Here is an 11,575-nt window from a genome sequence, read left to right on the forward strand (position 1 = left end):
ATAGTCTCAAAGCAGCTTCACAAAAATAAAAGAAATTCATTAAAAAATAATAATAAAAAAAATTAGAATGATGGTATTATATCATCTTTATATAATTATAATGATGATAATGAATTGTGTGAGAAAAATGTGTCTAGATAATAATGAGATGAATGAATAAAATGTCTCTGATGAGCACCAAGGGTGACGGCGACAGTGGCAAGGAAAAACTCCCTGAGATGGCAATAGGAAGAAACCTTGAGAGGAACCAGACTCAATCAGGGTGATAACAGATAGAAATGATATAACATCATGTGTGTTATGCAGCTGAAAGTACAATATAACAGAAATTATTTAAACTAACATGAAGTCCAACCCCGTGGTTGAAATGCAACCACGGGGGGGCGCAATCCAGTGTCTTCTTGTGCCAGTCCCAAGTCTGGATAAATGCAGAGGGTTGTGTCAGGAAGGGCATCCGACGTAAAACATTTGCCAAATCAATGATGCGAATCAAGAATATAATTCCCATACCGGATCGGTCGTGGCCCGGGTTAACAACGACCGCCACTGGTGCTGTTGACCTACAGGGTGCTGGTGGAAATTGGGCTACTGTTGGTCGAAGAAGAAGAGGAGGAAGGCGTGTTCGTAAGCAGAGAGAGAAGAGGAAAGGCAAGAGTTTAGGAGTGATAGTGGGGACTTTGAATGTTGGGACCATGACAGGGAAGGGAAGAGAGTTGGTTGATATGATGCAGAGAAGAAAGGTGGATATACTGTGTGTACAGGAGACCAGGTGGAAAGGGAGCAAGGCTAGAAGCTTAGGATCAGGGTTCAAATTGTTTTACCATGGTGTGGATAGGAAAAGAAATGGAGTAGGAGTTATTCTAAAAGAGGAGTTTGTAAGGAATGTTCTAGAGGTGAAGAGAGTATCAGATAGGGTGATGAGTCTGAAGCTGGAAATTGAAGGGATAATGTTCAATGTTGTTAGTGGTTATGCCCCACAGGTAGGATGTGAGTTAAAAGAGAAGGAGAAATTCTGGAGTGAGTTAGATGAAGTGATGCAGAGCATCCCCAGAGGGGAGAGAGTGGTGATTGGTGCAGACTTCAATGGACATGTTGGGGAAGGGAACAGAGGTGATGAAAATGTGATGGGCAGGTTTGGTCTTCAGGACAGGAATGTAGAAGGACAGATGGTGGTGGACTTTGCAAAGAGGATGGAAATGGCAGTGGTAAATACTTTCTTCCAGAAGAGGCAGGAACATAGGGTGACATATAAGAGTGGAGGCAGAAGCACTCAGGTCGACTACATCTTGTGTCGACGTTGTAACCTGAAAGAGATCAGTGACTGCAAAGTGTTGGTAGGGGAGAGTGTAGCCAGACAACACAGAATGGTGGTGTGCAAAATAACCCTGGTGGTGAGGAAGGCGAAGAGGACAAAGGCAGAGCAGAGGACAAAGTGGTGGAAGCTGAAAAAGGAAGAATGTTGTGAAGTCTTTAGGGAGGAGTTGAGACAGGCTATGGGTGGTCAGGAGGTGCTTTCAGTTGACTGGACAACTACAGCCAATGTGATCAGGGAGACAGGTAGGAGGGTACTTGGTGTATCATCAGGTAAGGGGAAAGTGGACAAGGAGACTTGGTGGTGGAATGAGGAAGTCCAGGAGTGTATACAGGGAAAGAGGCTAGCTAAGAAGAAGTGGGACACTGAGAGGACTGAAGAGAGTAGACAGAAGTACAGGGAGATGCAGAGTAAGGTGAAGGTAGAGGTGGCAAAGGCCAAACAAAGAGCATATGAGGACTTGTATGCTAGGCTAGACAGTAAGGAGGGAGAGGGGGATCTGTACAGGTTGGCAAGGCAGAGAGATAGAGATGGGAAGGATGTGCAGCAGGTTAGAGTGATTAAAGATAGAGATGGAAATGTACTGACAGATGCCAGGAGGGTGATGGGAAGATGGAAGGAGTACTTTAAGGAGTTGATGAATGAGGAAAACGAAAGAGAACAAAGAGTAGAAGAGGTGACTGTTGGGGAACAGGAAGTAGCAAATATTGGTAGAAGTGAGGTGAGAAGGGCGTTGAAGAGGATGAAGAGTGGAAAGGCTGTTGGTCCTGATGACATACCTGTGGAGGTATGGAAGTGCTTGGGAGAGGTGGCAGTAGAGTTTTTGACAAGTTTGTTTAACAAGATCTTGGAGAGTGAGAGGATTCCAGAGGAATGGAGGAGAAGTGTATTGGTGCCAATTTTTAAGAACAAGGGAGATGTGCAAAGCTGTGGCAATTATAGAGGTATAAAGCTAATGAGCCAGACAATGAAGCTGTGGGAAAGAGTAGTGGAAGCTAGGTTAAGGGCAGAGGTGAGCATTTGTGAGCAGCAATATGGTTTTATGCCTAGAAAGAGTACATCAGATGCAGTATTTGCTTTGAGGATGCTGGCGGAGAAGTACAGAGAAGGTAACAGGGAGTTGCATTGTGTCTTTTTAGATTTAGAGAAAGTGTATGACAGGGTGCCAAGAGAGGAGCTGTGGTATTGTATGAGGAAGTCTGGAGTGGCAGAGAAGTATGTTAGAGTGGTGCAGGACATGTATGAGAGCTGTAAGACAGTGGTAAGATGTCTAAACTCTTCTGTAGGTGTGACAGAAGAGTTTAAGGTGGAGGTGGGTCTGCATCAAGGATCAGCTCTAAGCCCCTTTTTGTTTGCTCTGGTGATGGACAGGATGACAGATGAGGTAAGACAGGAGTCCCCATGGACTATGATGTTTGCAGATGACATTGTGCTCTGTAGCGAGAGCAGGGAACAGGTGGAGGAAAATTTGGAGAGGTGGAGGTATGCTCTGGAAAGCAGAGGAATGAAGGTTAGCCGCAGCAAGACGGAATACATGTGTGTAAATGAGAGTGACCCAGGAGGATCGGTGAGGCTACAGGGAGCAGAGGTAAAGAAGGTGCAGGATTTTAAGTACTTGGGGTCAACGGTCCAGAGCAACGGGGAGTGTGGAAAGGAGGTGAAGAGGCGGGTACAGGCAGGTTGGAATGGGTGGAGAAAAGTGTCAGGTGTGTTGTGCGATAAAAGAGTATCAGCGAGAATGAAAGGAAAGGTGCACAGGACAGTGGTGAGACCAGCGATGCTCTACGGCTTAGAGACAGTGGCGCTGAAGAAAAGACAGGAGGCAGAGTTGGAGGTAGCAGAGCTAAAGATGTTGAGGTTCTCTTTGGGAGTGACAAGGATGGATAGGATTAAGAATGAGTTTATCAGAGGGACAACCCACGTTAGATGTTTTGGAGATAAAGTCAGAGAGGCCAGATTGAGGTGGTTTGGGCATGTTCAGAGGAGAGATTGTGAATATATTGGTAGAAGGATGCTGAGGTTGGAACTGCCAGGCAGGAGGTCTAGAGGAAGACCAAAGAGGAGATTTATGGATGCAGTGAGAGAGGACATGAAGTTAGTTGGTGTGAGAAAAGAGGATGCAGAGGATAGGGTTAGATGGAGGCAGATGATTCGCTGTGGCGACCCCTGAAAGGGAACAGCCGAAAGACAAAGAAGAAGAAGAAGAAGTCCAGTTCAGCACAGGGATGAGTCAGCAGGTGCAGGGGGCAGATTGGGTCTGGAGCACTGGGAGCACAGGAGCAGCATGTGTAGCTCCAAACCATCATAAAGCAGAATCCAGCTGGAGCTGGTCCTTCTCTGGATGCCTCAGGATCCTCGCAGGGTTGGCCTTTGTCTACTGAAGCTGGCACAATCTCCAGGTGTCTCAGGATGGGTAGAAAAATACAGAACAGATGGAGAGAATTAGCGTAGTTGCCATTCAGGATAGGTGAACTGGAGTATGAGATTATGGGATGAGTTACGCGTATGCCAGATTAAAGAGATGCGTCTTGAGTCTACTTTTAGACTGGGAAACTGTGTCTGAGCCCCGAACATTGTCTGGAAGGCTGTTCCAAAGTTTTGGAGCTAAATATGAAAAAGCCCTACCCCCTTTTGTAGATTTTGAAATTCTGGGAACTACCAGAAGTCCAGAGTTTTGTGATCTTAAGGAGCGTGGTGGATTATAGCGTATCAGAAGACTGGTTAGGTATGTGGGAGCTAAACCATTTAAGGTTATAAGGTTTAAGTAATACTATTTTGTAATTCATTCTAAACTAAACAGGTAGCCAGTGCAGGGATGATAATATTGGGGTTATATGATCATATTTTCTGGATCTAGTGAGAACCCTGGCGGCTGCATTTTGGACTAACTAAAGCTTGTTTATTGAGGATGCAGGACAACCACCCAGTAATGCATTACAATAGTCCAGTCTGGAGGTCATGAATGCATAAACTAGCTTTTCTGCATCAGATACGGATAGGATGCTCCTAAGTTTGGCGATATTTCTAAGATGGAAAAAGGCTGTTTTTGTGATATTGGAAATATGATTTTCAAAGGACATGTTACTGTCTAATATCACGCCCAGGTCTTTTACTGTTGAGCTAGGAGTAACAGTACATCCTTCTAATGTGCATTGTATATAAAAAAACAGAATCAGGATTATTGTATTTATAAAATTATAAAGTGTTTTTAAACACATATGTAATTTGATTTTGACTGTTGGTGACTCTCAAAACTAAAGACATACATAATAAGACTGTCCATTTTGTTTATAGACGAGGCACTACCCACAGGAAGTACGCAATGTTCAAGAACTATACAGATTAAATAAAGACCGCATTTACCGTAAAATACAGTATGTTTGATAGCAGTGTACTTCCACTTTCAGAGTTAATCATGGCATATGTACTGTCACTCACAGTCAAGTTCCATACCCCAAAGGTTGTTATACCCTTTGTGCCTGGCAGGGACTCTCCGAAAAGTTTGCAACCTTTTACGTAAACATCTAGATGATTATCAAATATCATTAAATTCCCGACCTATTTACAGTACATGCTAGGAATGACATGTTTATTCCTTTGGTTCATTCACAGTCAAGACATACAAAAATACTGCACAGTGTTTCACCTGGAGAGCTCTCTGCCAAAGTGTTGTTGATTCCAAAATTCAAAATCCAAAAATTTCTCATGACAATAAATACAAAAGCTGTCGATCATGTGACTAAGTTTTATACAAAGAGAAAATGTACACAGACCCGTGTTTGGGAGCCAGGAGCCAGGATAAAGCTAGTATAAAAAGAATACTAACTATCTTTATACCATCTACTGGCAGGAATTATGTTGCGTTTGTCTTTATTTTTGCTGTTCCTAACAACTATTTGTATCTGAAATGTCAGGTCATTTCTCATAGAATCTTATATGAGCAATATTGTTGTTCTTTATTGTGTATTCGCTTTGTTTTTTTGCCCTCCACCTCCCACACAAATAGATGGATAATAAACTGGGTTCATGGATCCCAGGGGATGTTACACTATACTTTATGATTCAGCACTGAGAAATTCAAACAAGCTTCAAATAATGGCTTAAAATATTACTTCCAATCACACACAAAAGAGGAACTCAAGTTGCTGGATCTTGTACATAAGAAAAACAGTCATCACTGAAGTATAGAGCTAGTAGTTACTGAGTTAGGAGGTGTAGTCCCTGAATGTGGGGACTGGGGCTGGGGCGGGGACTAAAATTGGGTAGTTTGCTCTCGGCTTAAGCTGCCTGCACTGTTTATTATTATTATTATTATTATTATTATTATTATTATTATTATTATTATTATTTCCTTTGGCTCAGTGCTCCACATTTCATTGCAGTGACTCTTTTTTAAGTGATACTGTCAGCATGCTAAAATCCTGGCAATGTCAAAGATTTTTTGGAAAAGTAATTCTCTAAATAAATACACAGCCTGGTATTAAAAATGTCTTGACAAGTATCTTGTTGGGCTGCTTTTATCTTTGATTATAGCGCACCTTCACCATGGCATGGTTTCAACAACCTTATTTAATGTCACAATATTTATTTCCTTTCAGAAATTTTGGCTTAGTGCTTTTATTGATGACAGGGAGGTCAAACCACTCCATCTTTCACTGGCATTAGGATCAGGACTCTGTCACAGCCAGTTAATGTGTGAAAATTATTCCCTATACTCCCTATAAACACAACGAATCTTGGCGATTATCAGGTTTTGTTAGATTGTTATGATTCTTAGACTTGATATCATGAAACTAGGATACATTTAGTCCAGGTTATTATACTTTACAAATTGAAACACCCCAGCATAAACGAATAAAAGTTTTAAATATACTTAAAATGTATTTTAAAGACTATAAAAGGTTTATGTAAGGTATAATATGATTATGTGTGCAGTGGATTTATAATCAAAAGTATTATCTCTGCTCTGTCTGTAGCTGTGGATAGAGACTGAGGAGGAGAGTGAAGTGAGGAGCTGCCCACTCTGTCAACTCATCTTTCCTGTTGGTTACCCAGATGATGCCCTGATCAAGCACATTGACTCACACTTGGAGAACAGCAAAATCTGAGACCACAATTACCACACTTTACCTTAAACCCACTTTAACACTCATTCAAAATTTGAATTTTAAAATGAAACTTTTTTCAATTCTGCCCACTAAGGATAAGCAGAATTGTATGGGATGTAATGCCTGCGATTATAATTAGAAACGGCACTACAACAACTTACAACACCTTCCTTACAACACCTTCCAAACATAATGTTGGCTTAAATAAATTCTTTTAACTACTATCTATTTGAACGCCAAATCTCAGACATCCCAAGCCGACTGTCCTTAGTAGACATTAAAACAGTCACAAACCGATAACCCGCAATAACCACATTGTTTCTCTGGCTCCAGCCAGACATATAAAAACCATGAGGCATTTTATTTGAATAATTAATTTCAGTTATTTATTTATTTAATTTTTTGCTGTGTTTGCTCATTCTGTTATTTGAAACTGTAATTTCCCGTTCAGGTGCATCCAAAAGACACACAAACAGTTAAACTTCATAATGACTGAATAAAGTCTGTGTAAATTTAGTGAAGACGGCGTCCTGCAGGGCAGGACATCACGGCCTTTTAAGAAAGTGTCAATATATTCTTCAGGCCGATGACTACATTTGTATGTAAGTCTAAATTTCAGCACTTTATATAAACTCTTCATTTTCAATTTAAATATTACTAACACTAAGGCAAAAACATACAGTATAGATTTTATTTATTTTTAATATTCTTAAAAACTCTCTTAATTACACCTTGGACTGACAGAATGTCCCTTTAACAAAAATAGACATATTGATGTATGTAGTACATTATATAAAAACGCATAATATGTCAACTTGGAACTGCATCCATTGTTTGTCTTCCTGTATACAAAGTTCTATAATAAAGAAATTAAAGTAAAAAAAAAAAAAGAATACTAACAGAACATAAAATCCATGATTCTAACAATTCCAAGCAAACAACAGCTGCTGATACCTAACTAAAGAGCAATGAATATCACTCATACTGCATCATATTAATCATACTTGGATGAAGGACTTGAAGGGTGGTTTGAAGGGTTTTACGTTCCTAGACGTAACAAGACTAAAAATGATGATGTTTAATGCAGCATTAATATGACTTTCATGGTTATTCCACTTACTGCACAAACATCGTCTTTTTCCTAAAGAGTCAGCACCCTGAAGCTGACTCATTTTCCAGTGAATTAATCAGTTATTAGTATGGATGCATCTAAGATGTACTTGACGAAATAAGGATCCTTTTTTTGACCAAATTTCAGAGCTGTTGTATCGAAATGCTTTATGTACTATAAATGTACTTGATCTGTATTTAAAACTATTTAAGTGTATTAAATTGTAAAATTTCTTATGTATATAGATAGACATATTGCAAGCCCGAGGTGGAGGAAATAGCTTCTGAACAGCAAAAAGAAAGTTTGCTACAGGAACCATGAATTACATGCCAAGGCAAAGACAAGGATGCAGTTAATTATTTCCATCTCTGGATGCTCTGTCTAGAATGGGTCCCTTTTTGTGCAGTTCAATTACCAGTGTGAGTAAATGCCAGTAGACATAACTGCTAAAGAGACAAAGGACAGGGTGTCCCAAAATTCAAAATACATAGAGGAAATGAACAACTTTTACCAAACTGAATATTATTATTTTTTTAATGACAAAAGAAGATGGCAGTGTATTAATTTTCATGGCCATAGTGTACAAGGACAAGATACAGAACAGAGATCAAGTATAGAAGCGCATCAAAAGTGAAATCATAACTCCGGACGTGTTAACACAAGTTTGTCACAATTGAGAGAAATGACTGTGTGTTTCAACACAGAAATGGCAATCATGTAGAGGGTGATTCGAAGGGGAAAAAAATCAAAATTTCCTATGTATAGAGACTTTTGGGACACCCTGTAGAACATTGTAATCACATCTGTAAAGCCTAATTCACACACCCAGATATAGATATAAGCAGACTCCGGCTGTCACATGGCAAGGAAAGACCGCTGGTCTAAATGCACTGGCACACTTATAAAAAGAAAATTATGAAAGACAGTTTAGTAGCCCCATGGCGGAGAAATACACTGTTTATCATGTTTTATTAAGATGACGAGTTAGTGTGGTGATATGAACATTCAAGAAACAGTACGCAGTGATCGTCAACGAAATAGATCGAGGAAAAATAGGTTTATATCTTGACTAAAAACTATGACCAACTTCCAATCAAGCATATCATCTTCATATTGGGTAAAGTGCAAAACCTAATGTTTTTATCTTGTGGCTAGGTTGTGCAGACCGGTGCATGTGCAGGGTGACTGCTATACAATCACACAACACCACATACAATTCTCACAAATTTTTAAAGCTCAGAGTCCAACAGTGTAGAAACAAAGCAAATTGTAAGCCATTATTCACAAGAGTTAACTCGGGAGTTATTTAAAGAGCTATTGCTGATGTTTCTCATCCTTAAACCTTACTTCTCAGTTAAAAAAAAATAAAAATGCAAGTCCTCTCTGGATCTTCTTCTCTTCTAGCCCTGTCGTTTGGTGTGTGACTACTTTGTGATATTTTTAAATAACTCAGGGGACAAGACTTTGTGAATATGGCTTCTGTTATCATGTACTGCAAAATATCATTCACAGGAACAGAGCGATCAGTCGCCAAATCTGTGAGAGCAGAGAGAGCACTAAAGAGTTAGATAGTCATAGACATATTTTTGTGATAGAAAGGATTGACCTCAAGAATTCTATAAAAATAAATATTTAAAATAAATGTATAATGTGGCATATTTTATTGTTTCTGTAAATAAAATGGTAAATAAAATGGAACATGCACTCATTTTGCTTTTGGTTGTCATTTTTTATTACAAAAGAAACAATCCATCTATTTATAGAGTATTTACTAGATATACTATACAGTATATGGTTAATGTTCTTACCAGTATTAATAAGCCAGAAATTCCAGTTTAGTGTCAAATTCCTAGTTTTGGCTTCAAGGAGTGGACAGGTTTGATCTCTCTGCTTTTCGAGATTCTTTTCTGATGATACTTTTGTAAATGAATTTAACATGTACTGTATGTCACTTTGAACCACTCTGCAATTCTCATCTGACCAACAATTTTATTCTCAAGAGTCAGTCAAAAGTGACTGTAATCACAGTTTGACTGAAGCTTTTGTCCCATACTTTTTTTTCTTCTTTTTATTCTATGGACTGTTCATTTACATGACTGAATCATATTTTATACATTGGCTGCATGAGTTGGCAAGCGTACAGATATTTCTGTATAATAAACTGGTTGGTAGGTGGGTGCATATGTATATACTCCTATCTATATAAAAAGAGAGTGCACTCTTTTTCTTCCAAAATAGTGCATGTTGCAAAGCGTTCTTTACCAGAGCTGTGCCTCTGAGTCTTGGGAGGTGAAATCAGCTGATATTGTTCTTACAATTCTACACTTGTGTCAGAAAGTCATACACTTCTATATTACTGTCAGGTTTGGTTCAATCACTTTTCAGTAGAAGTTCAAAGTATGCTGTGTATGGAAAGATCACTAGTCACACACTGCTCACCCACCTTTTTTCTGCCAGTAACTTTATGGATAAGATACTGGAGTGTGAAATAATAAAACCTCCAGATATAGAAGCAGTTTCTTTCCCTAAGATGTAGCTGTGCTAAATAAAGAACAAGACAAACTTATTTTGCAAACACCTGCACTGAGTAAATACTAGTCATAGATCTGCACATAACAACATGTTTTATTGATGCTACTATTTATTACTTCTTTATACAGTATTATTGGCTTCTAATTTTACATTTCTATAAAGTAAAAATACATGTTAAGTTGACTGATTTGCTATTGTAAACTATCACTGTTAATGTTTTTGTCACCAAACAGCCAAATCTTTAATTAAATGTTGCTCCTTTAAATCCTCCCCCCATTCCCCCACCCCCCACTTCCACCTACTGATGTTTTACTTTTCGTCCTGTGTCTCTATTTTACTGGCAGACACATACATGCACATGGTTATATGCTCTATACAGGATGACCCGCCCATCCGCTAGTCAAAACCACATTTTCTGTGCATGCGCTTGCTCCCCCCCGTCTCTTTCTCTCACACGCCAAGTATCAATTACAAACTTGCACACACCCAAACCCAGCAGTCGGTCAAACAGCAGAAAAAATGAGCTCATGAGACCATAAATAAGATAAAAAGGTTTTACTTTCAAAGAAAAGCGGAAATAAAGCCTCCGCTGATCCCCACCCTTTTACCTCTGCGACTACAGAATTACAAAAAAACAATTAAAAAAACATAAATTCCTGCTAATATAATATACTGTTAGTGTAAATAATGTGATGTTTTTTGAATTGCTTATTTTTGTTAATTTATAAGAATTTATAACACATACATAGGACATAACATATTAGGATGCTCTTCTGGGTCAACGTTCCTTTGTTTTTACTATATTTATAGAAACTTGCTTTGTAGCCACAACACATGTTTAGTCAGATCAACTTTCTCAAATGAATACATTATACATCTCTTACAGCCTCAGTGTTTCAGGTGATTCCATGATTGTTTTTATATTTAGCCTTAATTTAACTTGGCATATAGAGTACTAACAGAAGGACATTAAGAAAATAATGTTACATTTTTATTTCTAAGTTATCATTTACTTTCATTTGGGCAACAGAATGACATCTTCTCATTCATCGTTATTTTTAAAAAGATCATTTTAAAATGAGATATTAAGATTCATTTATACAATATATACTATATATGTTATATAACATATATGACATTATTTTTATCTTTGTGAAATTTGTGAATGTGGTTTACGTAAATATTGTGGAGAAACTAAAATTTTTATTTATCATAAACTATAACGGATGAGTCATAAAAAAGTTTATTTCCACAATGAGCTGGTAATTAGATTCACACATAAAAAAAAGTCTTGTTTTAGCAATTCTTATGATCATATTGCAAGCTACAGTGTCATCATAGTGGGCTTTCACAGCTAAAATCTTATCTTTGAAATGCTGCAGCTAGACTTTTTTTTAATCCTTATGTTATATACTCAAAAGATGTAAAAGGACAATATATTTATACCGATTTTTATAAAATATTTCACCTTTCATTAACATCAATGCTTTTTAAATGACATTTCGAGAAACT

At 38.3% G+C, this 11,575-nt stretch overlaps 1 protein-coding gene across 2 annotated transcripts in view; it reads left to right on the forward strand.

The window, feature by feature from the left end:
• Window positions 1–9,239, forward strand: part of tbkbp1 (TBK1 binding protein 1) — a 62,683-nt gene extending 53,444 nt beyond the window's left edge. Inside the window, exons 10-11 of one of the 2 annotated variants that reach the window (XR_008365626.1) lie at window positions 6,289–7,022; window positions 7,777–9,239. Coding sequence is in view for 1 of the 2 variants with exons in the window: in XM_053511619.1 (XP_053367594.1) it covers window positions 6,289–6,420 (132 nt within the window). In the remaining variant the exon portion in view is untranslated. Of the gene's footprint in view, window positions 1–6,288 lie in introns of both variants that reach the window. The other variant, XM_053511619.1, reaches the window with a different exon arrangement.
• The last annotated feature ends 2,336 nt before the right edge of the window (window positions 9,240–11,575 follow it).

This window comes from Clarias gariepinus, chromosome 14 (genome assembly GCF_024256425.1).
Source record: "Clarias gariepinus isolate MV-2021 ecotype Netherlands chromosome 14, CGAR_prim_01v2, whole genome shotgun sequence".
In the NCBI taxonomy this organism is placed as follows: domain Eukaryota; kingdom Metazoa; phylum Chordata; class Actinopteri; order Siluriformes; family Clariidae; genus Clarias; species Clarias gariepinus.